The sequence below is a fragment of the Centrocercus urophasianus genome, unplaced genomic scaffold (assembly GCF_019232065.1).
Source record: "Centrocercus urophasianus isolate 14NV4802_14NV808 unplaced genomic scaffold, USGS_Curo_1.0 seq_7, whole genome shotgun sequence".
NCBI lineage: Eukaryota > Metazoa > Chordata > Aves > Galliformes > Phasianidae > Centrocercus > Centrocercus urophasianus.
The window spans coordinates 3,446,568-3,463,554 of record NW_024885310.1 but is presented as its reverse complement, the minus strand read 5'-3'; the positions used below and the strand labels follow the sequence as shown (position 1 = coordinate 3,463,554).

General features: G+C 42.4%; 2 protein-coding genes across 2 annotated transcripts in view; one reads left to right on the top strand and one right to left on the bottom strand.

The window, feature by feature from the left end:
- The window catches only part of CSTF3 (cleavage stimulation factor subunit 3), a 43,761-nt gene extending 32,831 nt beyond the window's left edge, over positions 1–10,930 (bottom strand). The window contains exons 1-3 of the mRNA XM_042837209.1: positions 10,741–10,930; positions 2,512–2,613; positions 2,287–2,382 (exon numbers count right to left, since the gene is read on the bottom strand). Of these exons, the coding sequence (XP_042693143.1) occupies positions 2,287–2,382; positions 2,512–2,613; positions 10,741–10,770 (228 nt within the window). The 5' untranslated portion in view covers positions 10,771–10,930. The remainder of the gene's footprint in view (positions 1–2,286; positions 2,383–2,511; positions 2,614–10,740) is intronic.
- A 400-nt stretch (positions 10,931–11,330) lies between these two features.
- HIPK3 (homeodomain interacting protein kinase 3) overlaps positions 11,331–16,987 on the top strand; it is a 93,295-nt gene continuing 87,638 nt past the window's right edge. The window contains exon 1 of the mRNA XM_042837219.1: positions 11,331–11,783. The gene's annotated coding sequence lies outside the window, so the exon portion shown is untranslated. The remainder of the gene's footprint in view (positions 11,784–16,987) is intronic.

The following is a 16,987-nucleotide window of genomic DNA, read 5'->3' as shown; positions in this document are numbered from 1 at the left end:
ACTTTCCCAACTCGAGGCTGGACAGAGACCTATTCAAGAGAAACTTGACAGCTGAACACTAAGATCTCCAAGGAAATACAGCTTTGGGGAAATACACTCCCTGTACATTTCAAAGCTGCAATTAAAGAAGCATCCAGATAATTTCTCCAGCAAACTTATAAAATTTGATTTATATTCACACTGTTGAAAGAACATTTGAGAAAATATTGTTTTGCATTTACTTCAACAGTACTGGACACATACAACTTTAACAGTGAAAAGAGTGCACAATTATGTGATTTTTTTCAGAGAAGAACTTGGAAATAGGAAGTTATTTAATCTTAAAGCTATAAACGGTTGGATATATTGGAAAAGGTAGCTATAAACATGTTGCTTATCAGTTACATCAGCAACTTCGTGAGTTTTGAGAGAAGTTACTGGAACCACTGCAGTTGAACATTTAAGTTTTAACTGGAATTTAAAAAAATCTCATTTGTTAAGTTTCTTAAAGTAACCTCTTCCACTTCCTTCAGATACAACCCTTCCCAAGTGCAATCTTTACCAAAACTCCACAAGTCACATTTGTCCTTTTTTCTGTAATAGAATAATATATTCTATTTTTGGTACATTTCAAGTGTAGTTGTAGACAGATACACACGCACACAAGCATGAGACAGTGATCTTAATGCCAACTGCCTCTTCCTCAAGTCTACCTTGTTTCAGTGGTTAACATATGAGCTGGATAGAAGCTCTTCTCCATTCCTTGAAGAAGCACTTAAGAATTATACCCTGCACTGCTTAAGCCTTGTCAGCATTTGTATCTGTATACAGTACTAATTATAAATTAGTTAGAATGATAAAGGAAGGTAAGGTCTGCCATTTAGTCTCTGATTATCGTTCAAGACAAGAAGCCTCAGACAAGAAACCTCATAATGATAACGGTACTTTCTGATGAAAGATTTACAGTGTAGCACAGACTTTCTGAGGTGGTCTTATTCACCTCCCAAATCTGAGTTACAGGAAAGATACCAGTTTCAAATAAGTCCTAAATCCCTCAGAAATCAGAGTTCAATGTAATCCTCGAACTAAGTTAATATTCTGAAGACTAGATTCTGTAGCCAATTATGCAGGGTACGAGGCTAACAGCTTTGGATGTAGGCTCCCAAAAGGAAAAATTCACACCCACATGTGTTAGTGTATTCACAGTCTCCCAGATATGTCCAGTCAACAACACTCCACTAACCACAGACGACTAGAAACAAAACAGTGCAAGTTCAAGGGTATTTCATTAGGTATATTGATCATTTTAGGTTGCACTACTACCTCTTGCTATAAACTGCAACATAACATTTTCTGTTACTTTCCCGTGATCCCCATTTTATTTCAGAAGCTTCAGAAGTTTCCTGCCAGGACACTCGTGGATATGTAATTTAATGTAAATAAGCCGGAGCACCTCTACCATGCAGTTTTGCCATTCATTGCTGATTCCCAATTTTCACATGAATAGAATTTAAAAAGTAACTATCTCAGTTTTTTAATTTATGAAACCAAGGACCCCACCACTGTTGTGCAGCAGGTAGAAGATTTGACTCCAGAGAAACGTGCAGCTAAAAGATGCCCATAAAAAGTATGTGTATTGGTAAAGAAAAATAAAATATATCTACCAGTTACAAGAAACTAAAAAGATAGCCACGTTAAGAGTGGATTTTGCAGCACATCACCCTGTTTACATGCTCAATGCACTTAGGGGCAACACACATGCTGCTGCTTTACGTAAGTAAATAACCCCAACTCTGTTGGTACCTCTAGAAGCTAATGAGTTGTGCTAACACATTTTCCCATCCATTCCAGAATTCAGCATCCATCCCACACCCTCCCTGAACACATTACTCATAGAAATATTCAGTTCTCTATGGAAGAAAAGATATTAAAAGATCCAAGCATCCACAGAAAGTCATTCAATAAGTTCGTACGTATGAATAAAAAAAATGTCCTCTAAATAAATGACACGGGAGGCAATAAATTGACACGACAAGTAAAGAAAAGGCTAAAGCACTCCAATACCATTGAAACTGTTTTAATGTTGTTGCAATTCCATAATGCAACAATCATCAACTCATAAAAGACCCAAATACTTTAGAATTCACTTTAATTACTCCTTTGTACCTATTTTACAAAATAAATGCAAGGTATACTTAAAATCCCACCTCCCCCTAGATTTTATGTGCCTATCTTATTTATGAATATGAGAGTGTAAACTTAAATTCCTATTAAATGTTATATAAGAAAGAATGGTAAAATATTAACCTCTGCTTCAATGTACAGTTTCCAGAATCTGCCAGAACTGGGGAACTGGGCAACAAGGCGTTCATAGGTCTTCCGTGCTTTGTCTATAGGTTGATTCTAAAAATTGAAAATCAAAACAGCATTTACAATATTATGACTTATGTAAAGAAATATGCTGATTTTACTCCAGAACCAAATAGTGTGAGTGGACCATAGATAAGGAAATGTAATCCTATGTCACTAAACCTGTGCCTCTCGAATGAGAATGCTCCAAGCGTCAAGGTCATATGGATTCTCTTCGAGTTTCTTTTCAGCTTTCTTCACTTTTTCTGGGACATATTCAGCAGCCTAGAAAAATTAAGGAGAAGACATAAGAGATCACAGGTAGAGTTTCTCAAATACAATCCCAGCTAACAACATCAAGCTAATGACAACATTCTCACAAAGTAACATTCTGGATATCAGGGTTGACCCTGTAAAAGCAGTTGTTTCAGTAAGATAGAGTACTTCTACTAGATTCAGTAGTTAAATGAAAATAGGTCGTCTGTGATGATCCCATTCACATAAGCTTTACATGCATGGTTGTTACAAGCGCAAGTTGCATGAATTTTTGCATAAAATGGGAAATAATGTTCTAATCTGTACTCCAAAAAAGCTATTTACTTTCTGAACCCCATTTATTTTCAGGTACGTCTCAGCAGTCCCAAGTTACAGAATTTGCTTGCTCCAAGACATACTAATCAGAAGCAGTGATTGCATTTATTGTATTATTATAAAACCCTTCTCAAGAAATTTTACGACTTTACTCCATGTTTATGGTTGCATTACACCATTCTGAATTGCGTGTGAGAGGGTGACTGATTACAGAATACTAAAAAAAAAAGTCAGTTTTAAGATTAATTTCAAAGAAATCATTTTAATTCTTCATACTGAAATGCTAGATCTAGATCAGTACATAGCTGTGACAATGAAAAAGGTGATAGGACAGAGAGAACTGATACTCTTCTCTACCAAAGGTTTCACTGCACACTCAAAAAAGAGGACAACTAGGCACATATATCACTACAGAGGTGCAACCTCCCATAAAACTAACAGGTATCACTGTAGCAAATGCTATTTCTGTCGAGCAGACATTGCAAGAGTAAAAATCCCAGCTATTAATGACTTCCACTATTAATTCCTCAGTGAAAAAATAAACAGAAGTATTATAGTGACACTGCAGGAAGGTAAGCTGCCAGCTAAGTGTTGTTACAGCTCCCTAATCACTAGCTGATATTAAAACAAGAGTAAGTTGGGGATAGCAAATGCTGTGAGCCCAAGTTAGCTACAAATATGAACTTCATATCACAGTCACAAGTGGATCCTCTTCTTCCCCCGTACCCATTTATTTTTGTTAATTATTACAGATATACTACTAGACAACAGTCGCTTACGTTCTCCACTGTGATTCAACTTCACGAAGTTACAGTATTTAGGAATACCTGTCAGCATTACCAACCATTCTGTCAGTTCTACCAGCAGAATATAATTCAAGGTATTTCCTTACAAAATACTAATTTAAGACAGTATTTTAAATTATAAAACAGAATTATCAAAAACGTTGCAGAACCATCATGCATAAAAAGGAAAAAAGTCAATTTCTTTTTAGGAATTTATGTATGAAGATCATTACTATTTTCCATTCAGCTTTCCTTGGAGCCCCTTGTTTTCAGGTTGCAGCTAATGCTGGCTACAACAAAGCACAAAAACCCGCCCTACAACAACAACTGAAGTGTTTTTTGAAACACAGGGTCCTGTTCTGTAGTCACTTTTAAACCAGGCATAGAAAGGCGCATTGCAGCCTCTTGAACAGTTCCACAGCAGCTGCTCAGCTGTACTGATGATGCATAATCATACACAATGTTGTAAAAAAGCTGTATTTAATGATGCATAATCCTAAGTAATCCTACGTTAGTTTTGTTTGTTTGAAACAGAACACCTTATCCATACAAGTGTAAGAAAACCTTCAGACTTTTATTTGAAAAACTAAAGGACTGATTTCCTAAATCAGTAAATATTCACTTGAGATCAGCAGATACAGTTATCAGGCAGCCATCTAAAACAAACAAAAGGAAAAATATAGGAGCTCTGCAGAACTGATAGATGAGATATGATCAGGGTTTTGAGCTGGACTGTTTTGGATTGCTTACATCTAACATCACAAGTAAGAAAACACCCACTCTGTAAAGGGCAGCAAGCCCTCCCTTCCCAGCCCCCCAGGTAAATTAAAAAAATATCTATACTTTATCAGACCTATCTGTGTTTCAGAGGAGCAAAGTGCACTGCAGGGAAACCGCTGCTCTGGTTATATCTCAACTGAAACAAGATGACCACCTTCAGAGGGCAGAAGCACCTCACTACCGGGACAGGAGCTGGGCTTGTTCAGCTGGAGAAAAGAAGGCTGCAGAGTGACCTCATTGCAGCCCTCAGTACCTAAAAGGAGCCTACAAACAGGAGGGGAGTCAGCTCTTGGAAAGGGGAGATAACAAGCAGGACAAGGGGAAATGGCTTGAAGTTGAGGGAGGGGAGATTAAGGTTGGATGTCGGGGGAAGTTCTGTACTATGAGAGTGGTGAGGTGCTGGAGCAGCTGCCCAGAGAGGCTGTGGACGCCCCGTCCATCCCTGGAGGTGTTCAAGGCCAGGTTGGATGCGGCCCTGGGCAGCCTGGGCTGCTATGAAATGGGGAGGTTGGTGGTCCTGCATGAGGCAGGGGGTTGGAGATTTGTGATCCTTCAGGTCCCTTCCAACCCTGGCCATTCTGTGATTCTGTAATTCACACATAATCACTCCTAACTCACTGGAGAAACCAATGCTTAGGCTTTCTAGAGTGGATTACACTGTCAGAGCATGCAAGTAAATGCATGTGTTCAGTTACACATCAAATCTATGAGGGCTAATATCACCTGTAAGCAAGCAGTGAAGGGACCTGAAACCTTCAACCTAAACATTAACACGGGGCTTAGAGTTGCTGTTGAGCAGTTTAGGAGTACGTGGCTTTTATTACATACTTGGAAGTGCACTACTTACACAACAACCACCAGCCAACAGTGTAAACACCTAAATCACAGGGTGCCGTTTGCTGCCATGATTCTGCCCCTACATCAGCATTTTTGGTTCCTTCCTCTCCTTACAACACACCTTACAACACAGCGAGTTGCCTCATTCTATAACAAGTCAGTTCAGGGAGTTCAGCACACACACACACAGTTAGGAAAGCAGTTAACTCTCTAATGGGCTCAGCTCTCTGGAACAAGAGTCAGGTATGATGCAGAATACAAGATTGAGAAAAGCACAGGACTTGAGTTCTAGCTTAGATCAGCTTGAACTACTACAAAACCTAATTTAATACTAGCCTCTAACACTTCTTTAACATCTAGAAAAAACACTGCTAAGAATTGTTGCATACAAGCTGGAAAAGTACTTTTTTTCCTTTTGATAAATACATGCAGCAAATCTCCTCTGTAATAGGTCACCTATCTCACAAACAATCCTTTGAAGGTCACTGAATTACTTCAGCACTCCATTTGACTGTGTTTGTATTCATAACATCTAGTCGGATTCAGAGCTTCTATTACTTGCACACAAATAAATGGCTATGGATTCTTAGTTTCACAGGTATCAAGACCAGCAAAATCAGTCAGCTGTAGAAAGCCACCTCTGAATTCATAAAATATGCCAGAGGGAATAAGAACACAAGAAACAGAATGAACTTCTAATATTTACCCCAAGCTCTTTTTCAATGAGAACTTAACTTTATGCCTTACAACTGAAGGCAACAGTTAAAACTTTCCCTAGGCCTCTGAGAACAAGCCTCATGACTCCAGAGCACGCTGCATGAGATACACACACCTTTTTCAAACAGTCACACAACAGAATGCATCCAGTTGCTTAAAGCATCCTGCTGCCACAAGGGGTATTTTTGCAGTAAAAGGAAGATCTATTTCACCTGTGGCCTGTTTAAGATGTTTGTAGAAGATCTCATTGCACAATTGGTGGTAGTCTTTAAAGAAGACATACAGGCTGCTGTGCACAAAAGGAAAGCAATTCCAACAGCTGTATCAGTCAAGTGGATTAATGTCTGGAAGGAGTTTTATGTTCGCTGTTGGAGGTTTTGACTGTTTGCTGTGGTTTAGCATAGCCCAGCTTGTAACACAGCTGATGAATCCAACTTCAAATGCATTACCATACAACTTAGCAAGCATTGCTGGTTTTCCAGTTTGGTTAATTTACAGCGTGGCTAGCCCAAGTTTGTTCCTCAAAGTTGAGTTGCAGTTATACATGCACAGAACCAGTTTGTAATTGCCTTCAGTTACACATCCAGTACTTCAGTACCTCCCAGTTACACCACACACAGCCACTCAGTGCAGAATAAACATCCGGCTGGACAATGACTCCAGAATCACACTGCACCCCAGGTCACCTTGTGTAAGCACAGAAACCAGGCTGCCTTTCCTCGGTTCAACAAACAGCAATGACAGCAAAAAGGAGGGTATTTCTCATAGACAAGACTTAAATCTATTTTTAAAGGTTTGTCTTTTTTTTTTTGTTTGTTTGTTTGTCTTTTACTTCTATACAAATTCAACCATGAATGCAATTTGGGAAGAATTTTTGCCCTTTAACACTGGGTCACTATTAGCAAATGTAAGTCAGTAAAGTATCAAATAATTTTTAGAAGAATACTTTTACACATAAGCCCCCCCATGAACATAACCTGGGCTGTTTTACATCTCTGTACAAATCAGAGCTTAGGTTAAGAATTACTCTTATTCCCTCTTTCCCACATGCCAGTGTTTAGACATTTTTCACTTTCATTTCTTCTTTGTATATCTGAAAACATCTGCAAAACTGAGTCCAAAGTCTCCCTCCATCCACGCTTGTTTTCATTCTACTTACAAGCAGTTCCTACAGTAACCATAAACAGTAACAGTAAACCCAGTTAAGTACCATATAAAATAACACACTCATAGAGGGGTTTGATTTTTTCTCCAAATGACCCCTCCTGACATGTGCAACCCGCCCCACCCTGCAAAAATAAACTTTTGCTTTCATTACCATGCTCAGCAATGATAACCTTGTTAAAATGTTAACTATCTTAGCATTTACTACTGCACTTAGATTTCCAAACCCTGTACCAAACAGACATGAGGTATGAATGAGAGACGGGAGTAGAAAAGTAGAATCTGCCAGGAAGAAACCAGAACAAGCTGTTTTAGAGGTCTTTCCTACAGACACAGAGATAACACTGCCATTTTTTTTCCCACAGTTCCATCTTGGAACAGATAAAGAATAACCTGCACCACAGACTGAGGCACATCTCACAATTACAGGAAGCCTTATCTGCTTGTTTGTAGCCATAGAAGATTAACCTAAGGCAGGGTAAAACAAATACCACATCAAGTCTTTATCTAAAGTTGATGTCTAGCAACTTGGGATTTATTAAGTGGATAAGGGAACTTAACTCTGTCACAGCAGACAGAGGCAAGAAGAGAATTTAGGCCTTGTCTGAGAGTACAGGAAGCAAAATGAAACTAGATACTTTATGGCCCAGAAAAAACAAAGAAATACACAGTTGAGAGAGCATACTCCTAGTAGCCCTGACAGACGAAGAGACTGAAAACAGCTCATCAAATAAAATGAGGGAATATTATGGCAAACAGTAACAGCCTTTCAGTCTACAGAATGTGAATTTCTATTATATAAATGGTTGGTGCTCTAGAAACCAATTCTAGAAATTCTGTCTGGATAAACATCATGTAGACCTCACACCAGGAGTTCAGCAGAGACCTAACAGAAGACCTGACAACTGTTTCTGCAGAAATTAGTTTGGGTCCAACACAACAAACAGTGCTAAAATTGAAACTACTCTGACTCAAAAGGTAGTTCAAGCAACAGTGGTGGCTGCACCATATTCCCTATCCCACTCCCTCCTGCTTCCCTTCTCTTCTAGGCTAGCAATGCAAGCAGACAACCCCCACTACACAGCTTACGAGTTGCCCAACAGTGCCTTATGTTTTCACTGCCTTGAGGCTGAACTGCTTCAGCTGCACCACACCTGGTGTAATAAAGCCTCTGATACTCCAGCTGGGCCTTTAACCTTACAATATCTACACCCAACACTCTGTTCTTCCTTCCTGCATAGCCATCATTTTGTGCTTGAGAGACAGCATGGCAATCTGTCCTTTACTTGGCTCCTTTTGGAAATCCTCTCCAAACCCAAGGCCTGGGAAGCACGATGGAGACACCCTTGTGTCAGTGCTTGCGCTAGCAGTTATTTAACATCAGCATCATACACTAACACGCACATCCAGTGCACAACATAATGAATGTTAACTGTACAGTCACCCCTTAAGCTGACAAATGACTGCCAACAATAACAGTACTCAAAATCCCAGAACCTGGTCATAGAGGCAACAGAGAAAGATGCACACCCACACCAACTTCTGTCCAACTTCAGCTTCTCACATTAACATACATTTAAAGCCGTAAAAATGTTGTGTATGTAAGGTCAGAGAGACCTCCACACAGCACTAGGTTGTGATATCTATCAGCTGCAATGTGAGTTAAGAGAGCAAGGCACAGCTGCCCCACTCCCAGCACTCTGTTGTTCCTTTTCCACCAAAAGCACTGCCAACAGATAACTGCAAAGAGAACAGTTAGATAAACATTTAAACTTCAGAAACACCTGCCCTAAAACACAACCAGTTGGTTGTTAACCTGAAATGGGGAGCCTCCATTTTGCTCAAAACACCAATATAAAATTATAACCTTGTTTTAACATTAGGAGTAAGAAACTAAAGTCTGCTAGGGTGAGAAAAATAACATTGCAGAGGACAACTCCCTCAAATGGACATAAACTAATGGAAGGAGCTGACTGTAACAAAGTCTGAAATCCTCCAGGAGAACTGAATACAGAGGCCTTCATAAAGAGCACAGTATATAAAAACAAAGATTCAGCTGAACCTAAAAAAAGCTCGATTTATTTAAATAGCACCCAACATGAAAACAGGAATCAAATTAACTTTCATTTTTTATTAGTTCTGCATAAAAAAAATACAAGCCATCTACTAAACCTCACACCCTGTGGGTACCACAAATAAATTGCCATTTTTTGAATACTGAGGCCCTCTATGATATGGCACCACATTGCTACGCCTATCAAAACTCTCCACAATACCTTTTATTTCAGTACACGCAGTCACTCCATCTTTCGCATATTAAGTCTTTCCTCACAAAAGAAAGTAAAGTCTTAAGGCAGCACTGACTCTCTTTTTAAGCAAAAAAGTAATATATTACACGTTACAGAAGTGAGCATGCTGCTTTATTCAAGTTTTAATTATACAATTACCTGCCAATGTAAATTCAGGAAAACAAAACAGACACAAAACCACTCGCCACAGCAGGTAGCTTAAATGTGAAATTACACATCACAATCACCAACATTTTATTGTAACATATTCTTCCTGTGCTGAAGTAAACCTTTCTGAAGGACCTCTCACCTGAACAGACAAGTGTAATCGCTGAGCAGCCCTGAGCATACAGAAGAGCAATGCATAACAATTTCCCAAGGAGAAAGAAAATGACTATTCTACATTCTGAATGCTCCCCTCCAGAAGAGTTGCACCTTACGAAGAGTTCACCCAACACCCTTTTGCCATGCAGGCCCACACACAAGCCTGCTTTAGAAAGAGACTTTCTTCCAAAACAAAACCTTCTGAAGAAGGGAGTGTTAAGTCTGCAGCTAAAATTTAAGCATTTCTGCAGGCTACATGGGCACTTCACAGCATATCAACCACTCCTCCCTCAGCTGGGAAACTCCACCTGCATCCCTTGTCCCAACTAATGAGGCCCTAACAGCTAAAAGACTTATCTGTAAACAGGAAATATCTCACAGTAACACTACACTTCAATACCTGACACTGAACTGCATCTACCTGGAAAACAAGAAAGTGCATGTTCTAGCGTAAAGCCAAAGCCAAGACAAGAACTGCTCCCTCCTCAGTGAGAGAACACCAAACCCGCCCTCCAAAAAAAAAAAAAAAAAAAGTCCTTTATTACACAAACACGTTTCTACAGCTTCTAATCTGCAGACGTTTAAACGCTTTCGGAGGAAAACGGTACCGTTAGGGAAGGAACCCAGAGCCTCGCACGTTAAACGTGACCGAACGCGACAAGCACGGCCTCAGCGCCGCGCCTCCCGCCCGCCCCAGGCCCGTTCAGCTCGGCGGGAAGCCGGGCAGCCGCCCTGAGGCCCTTCCTTCCCCCAAGGGCTCGGCGGGGCGGCCATGTGTGCAGGGAGCCGCCCTCCGGCCGCGCCGTCGAGGGCAGCGGTCGAGGAAGGCCACGTTCCCGCCGCCCGGACTCAGTGACGGCCCACAGGCCGCCCGGCCCCACACCTCCTCAGGGAGCGGCCCACGGGCTTCCTCCGCTACTGCTCACCTGCTCGCCGGTACCTCCATCACCGGACATAGCGGATTAAAACAGGGCTGGGGCGCTGCCGCCTTCGAACAAATTAAAATGCCTTTTAAAATCGCCCCAAGCCGCCGCTGCGGGCAGCGCCTCAGCCGCACCAACAGCCACGGCCCGCAGCCGCGGCAGCCGCCAACAAAATGGCAGCTCAACGCTACGGCCCGGCTTTCTGCGGGGGCGGGGGGGGAGGAGCCACGCGCGGCATGCCGGGAACGGCATGGGCGGGGCGAACAGGCGCGCAGAGCGGAAGTGCGTCGCACGGAGCGGAAGCGTATTAGGGCGGCGCGGGGGCGGACGCGGCCCCTGATGGAGCTCTGAGATGGTGGCGGGTCGGATCTGTGGCCTGGTCTCTGTGGCTGCTTCCCCGGCTCCGCTAGGGCACTCAGTCCTGCCGCGGGGGAGCCGGGCGTGGCGCCGGGGCATGTCCCGGAGCTGGGATGTCCCTGAGCTGTGAGTGGGGCGCTCCCCGAAGAGCGGCCTGGCCGGGCCCCGGGGCTGCGGCGGTCGCGCTTATGGCGCTTGTGGCGGACGTAAGGCGGGCGCCTTTTCTCGCCGCTCGCTCCCCGTCTGCTGGCAGGGCGCTGGTTGTCCGAACCCCGATGGATAGCGGGCAGCAGCTGGGATGGCTCGGAGGCCTCTAGCTCGGGGCCTCGTGGCGTGTTGTTCTGTTAGCTAAGTGTTGCTGTTTGAACTGTAACCCCCACAGTCTTGCCCTCGGTGAGGTAGCGCTAGCAATGTCCGCTTCCACCTCACGAGAGCTCTCGTTAACCGAGGAGGCGAGTTCGAGGGACAGGCTGAGAGGTCATCGTTTCAAAACATCTCGAGGACACGAGAGGCAGCTCTCCCTAAAGCGACTTAATTCTATTTACAAAATAACCGCCAGTCTGTCCGTGAGAGGAGGGCTGGGAAACGGCCGTTGCTGAGAAATAGGCTGCTGTAGGAAGCAAACCCATTGAAGGAGACTTGGCAGATACCGAGGTGAAAGCTGACTTCGCTGCCTTCACAACAGCAGCGTAAGTGTTCTTAAACTTGTATCATACAGTTGTAATTATGTAGAAATACTTACAGTAACCTGACGTTGCCCCTCTGTGTTCCTTTGCTTCATTTTCCAAAAGTCCCCTTGTTAAACTGCAGTCATGTGGAAAAAAGCAATAGGAAAAACAGTCATTACCTTTTCTTGAGCATGACCTAAAGTAAAAGCATGCAGAGGGAATGGTAAGCGCCTATTTGACTAATCTGTAATATTTTTTCTTCTTGGTTTTGTGTAATTTTTAGTTTGTTTACCAGAGATGAAATATGAGTATATTTATTAGTCTGTTTTGATAAATGAGCTATGTTCTCAGGTTTCTTAGAGGATGATGACTTTGTGATACCAGGCTAACTTGGTTTCCATTGGCTCTTCCATTCCACAAGAATTACCATTTTGAAAGTGTTTGAGATATAAATGTGTTTTCATCCGTAAAAAATCCTGCCTTTCTGATTCAACTGTGTTATATTGTTCCACTTCCCACTTAGGAACCAGTGCCTTATAAGGGATTACTTAAAGCAATGCTCATGAAGCTGCTCATTAGCTAGTGTATTATTTATAGACATGCAGGATGTCAACTGACTCAGTGGCCTTGGTGAAATTTTCATCTACGTCTTTGAATTTTTTTAAGCTACATATATTTCTACTTCATCTGCTCTTTTTTTCTTTTTTGAGGGACTGCTTTGTTCAGTTTCTTGAAATGATTAAGGTGCTTTTGAATGATGACATCACCAGTGACTTTCTTGCTCACCCCCTGGAACAAATTAGTAGAAAGGGAAATGAATGGTGTTACTAAGAGTCTTACTCACTCTTACTTCCTACTGTGCTTCTCCACATCCCCCCAAATAAATATGTTGTCTCTTCAACTAGTTTTGCTCTTCATTTTTGTAATTCCATGCACAGAATGGGCCTTGGGCAAGGCCCAGCAGCTGTAAATACAGCCAGTGCCTGCTGCATTTCTGTCCAGTGTTGTGTAATAGCTTGTGTGAGCTGCAGCTGTAATGTGTTCTCAGCAGTAATGTATTAGTTGGAGAAAATTAAAAGAAGCACTAGCTTACAGGAAGAAAATTCCTTGTTAGGTTCTTGTTGATAGGCTGTTCTTCATGACTTCAGCCCTGGTAGCTTGCCTTGGTTTGCAGTTAAATGTGAAGCTTTTCACACCTGAGTGTTAACCAAGGTATTCGTGTTCTCATATGAATCTGTGAAGAGGCAATGCAAAAACCTACATGTAAACAGCAAGTTGTATTTCAGAGTAACTTCAGAATGTTTCATGAGTGTAGGTTAGGTGTTTAGATAGAAAAGTATTAGCTGAGGTTCTTACTGACTGGGACTTCTATTAGGGCCTTGTGCAAAAGCCTGTTGTCTTGAGTAGAGTGGTGTGTTATGGTAGTCGAGCCATTTGACAGGCTGATTTGGGGCTTTCCTGCTGATGGTGTGGGGCAAATAATGGGAATGCATCAGCGAAGCTTACCACAACTGCTTCATTGCTAATTCCTGCAGTGTTACTCAGGTGTTGTAGCAGTGACTGTTCCTTCCTTTGTTCTGAGGCTGCATCACCTTGAGTGGACTAAGTGACACAGAGCATCTAGTCCGACCAAGGTAACTGCAGTGGTGAGGACATGATTACAGGCCTGTCTGCTGGAAAATGCTGCACTCTAATTTTCATATGGTTCATGGTATGAAAGCAGCACGGCGTTGCTTATATGTGTGATGCTTCCTGATTCACGCTCGATTCAGTAATTGATGGCAGGCTGTGAGTGAACTGCTGTGGGTTTTACTGCTTGGTAAGAGGCTTGCTGAAATTATGCATCAGAAATTGAAAACGATCTGAAACTGAACAAGAATTGAAGACTTCTGCTATCCATATAGCAATTCAGTGGTGGTTAAATGTTTTCTCTAGGGAAAAAATGAACAAAAATTGTGTGTTACTTGAAAAAAACAACTAGAAGAAAATCAAATCTTAAAACAAATGGATGTTGAGCTTTACAAGGCCAACCATGAAGTGGAGCAAATCTGAAAGGTGGCTGCTTTCACAGAGTTCAGTCAGTGGTTATGGAATGGCTGCCATACGCAGCAAATTATCATGTGTTACTTGTTATGAAATCCCAGGTTTTGTGTAATCCTTTTAGCAGAACTCTAACTACTGAAAACACTGGTCAGAAAGGTTTTTCAATAGGATTAATCGTGGATATGATTGTCTGCTCAAACATAGAGAGCTCTTAACAGCTCTTAGCTTTGAACTGCCCCATTAATTTGTGTATTGGTGCTCCATCTCAAGCTACCTCAGTGCAGAGGGGATTGACCTTGCTGCTCATCATCATATCACCCAAGTCTGTAGGTTCCATCACCCATTTTACAGGGTGGATTTCAGCGTGGGTAGGGAGATGCTCACCTGGAAACTGAGAGACCCGGGCTTCTTGGTGTTGGGGCTGGTGCCAGGCCCTGTTGTTGTCTCAACTGAGTTCTGCAGGAGGTGAGCCTGTAATCTGTCTCTTGGCTTTCATAATTGACAACACCATGGGGATTCTCTGAGCTAAAGATGATAGTCTAAACATCTACTTCCATAGGCCCTAATTAAGAATAAATGTCATGTTTCTGTCAAACTGGTTTTGCTCCCTGTTGACATCCACTGTTCTAGAGTGAGGTGTGTCCCTCTAATTGGTAGCATCGACTGCAAAGATGAGGAAGTAGAACCTAGCCTTTGCTAGGATTTTCTTGCACTCTGCTCTGGAGCTGTTGGAGTCTGTACTGAAGAGAGAAGGAAACAACCGCAGGGATATGGGTAGTGATGAGAATGTAACAGGGCTCAGCTTAAAGTGGACCTATAAGGGCCTTTCAGCTATCAGGAGTTTTAGTGTGTGAGACCATTTGCATCAGTATGTGATCGGTAGGAGCCGTGCCATTGAGCCTGAGTAATATTCTCTGAAATTTCTTTCTGGTAATTTTCTCTCCCTGATCTCTGTGACAGGTTCAGCACTGCACTACAGAGAGCCATGATGCCACTAGATGAGATAAAGGTGCTGAATTAGGAGGCTGGATTAGGAGCTGCATGTTTATTAGGTTAGACACATTCCAGCACAGGCGCCGTTGAGTTTGGAATAAGGAAAAGATAACTACATTAAAAAGGTGTGGAATCTGTTGCTGCTTTTGCATTGCCAAAGATAGTCGTCTTCCACTGTTAGTAGTAGTTTGTCTTCCTTCATTCTTGTTCTTCTTTTTCTCTTTTTTTTTTTCTGCCAGCCAGAGATGCTGGTGCTTATCCTCCAGATGGAGGTTCGCCATGAGGGAGGGGTCGTGTCATTAAAAGTGCCTGGGTTACAGACGTGGAAACATGGCTTGTGTCACCTCATGGAGCTGCGTGTCTCCTGTTAGCCAGGGAGCCAGACTTCACGTTCATAGACTGCTTTGGAAGTAAAAACAAAAAGGGAATTGATGACATGCGGTGGTAAATGATGTAGGTGAAATGCGGTTGGAGTTTCTTCTGGGTAGAGTAGAGGAATATGTCAGGTTTTAAAATTAGCTTGAGGGGGAGAAACCAATTTAGGAATTTAGTAATAAGCAGAAAACCAAGATGAATGGATTAGTGAATGATCAGGGTGCGTAGTACAGAACAGTCATAGCAAACTGCATAGTTGCAGTACTGCACTTGGGTAGTGTAATAAGTTGTTAGAATGATGGATTGAATTCCAGTTTTCCAGCGTGAATTTGTTTGCTTGAATTGGCTATCATTTAACACAATATTGCCTACTTTGTTTTTTGTAAGCAGCTTTTCAGCTTTCCAAGCTAAGTGCAAATAATCCCCATTTAGGCTGAGCAAGTTTTTTACTATTTTTTTTTCCTTCTAGTGATCTTTTCCAGGTCTTGTTCTCCTTCTCTACCACTGCTTGCTGCTGTGGATCAGTACTGGCGTTCATCACCAGGGATTTATGTTGCCTGGTGGATTTTTTGGAAAATAAACTGTAGAGAACTGAAAGCTGGAGCTGGCTTTTAAAACTGTTTCAATGCTGGAAGTTTACGCAGTGAAAATAATTCTGAAGGTTGTTTAAGCCAACAGCTGGCTATCCTCAGAGGCAGGTTATGTTTTTTCCTGAAGATGTGAAGGCAGACATTTGTGGATGAACCATTTATAATGTGGGTGCTGTGGGTCCTCCAGGTCCCGAGTGTTCTGAGCATGTGCAGATCAGTTTGGGCACAGCGGGGCTGTGAGTATCACTGAGCGCCTGGAGGTGGGAGAGCCGGGTGGAATTTCTAGGCAGAAACGCCCAAGAAAGCAGGAAAACTCGAACTGTAGAGCAGAGCTCTACAAGTGGAGAACAGCACTGAGTGAAGCTGCTGGGCTGCGCGCTGTGGCGCTGGGAGCCGGGCGCTGCCGTGTTCCCGCACCGGGCCGCTAGGTGGCAGCAGAGCGCCGCGCTGCTCTTGGCTCCATTTAAGGGGTTTCAGAGTTGTCTTATTGTAGAGAATAGCAGAAATATGGAAGGAAAATATATCAAAGAATGATTATAAATCAAAGAGGGAACTTCCCGGTATTTTGCATAGTGGTTGTCATCCAGCAAATAACGAGAACAAAGTGAGGTGGGACAGAACATTCTCATCTGCAATTGGTGTCACGTGCTTTCATCTACATCCAGCCTCAGTTGTTTTCTGGTGCATGTTTATGATGGTTGCAAAGCCTTTTAAAAGCACAGTGTGGACTGCAATAATTATTTCTGATATAAGATCAGTGAGACTAAGCTTGTTGTTAATTGTGATCACCAGAAATAATGCTGGAGTGCCTTGAAGATGGTAGTGATTAAATGCAACTAAGAATTGACTGTCTGGGCATTGTGTTACTTGCACTTAGACATGTTCTTCTTAGTTGAGTAACCCAGTTGTAATAAGATGAGGGTGTAAAAGTATATTTTTAAGACACTATATGCTTTTTTTTTTTTTTTTAAATAAGACATTATATGCTATTAGTTGTCATAAATGGGGCTGTTCAGCCCAGAGAAGAGAAGGCTCTGGGGAGACCTGAGTGCAGCCTTTCAGTAGCTAAAGAGGGGCTGGAAAAAGGAAGGGGATAGACTCTTCCTTGGAGACGTTCATTCAGAGTCAGGCTGGACGGGGCTCTGAGCACCTGATGGAGCTGTGGGTGTCCCTGTTCACTGCAGAGAGTTGGGCTAGGTGGCCTTCTAGGGCCTCTTCCAACTC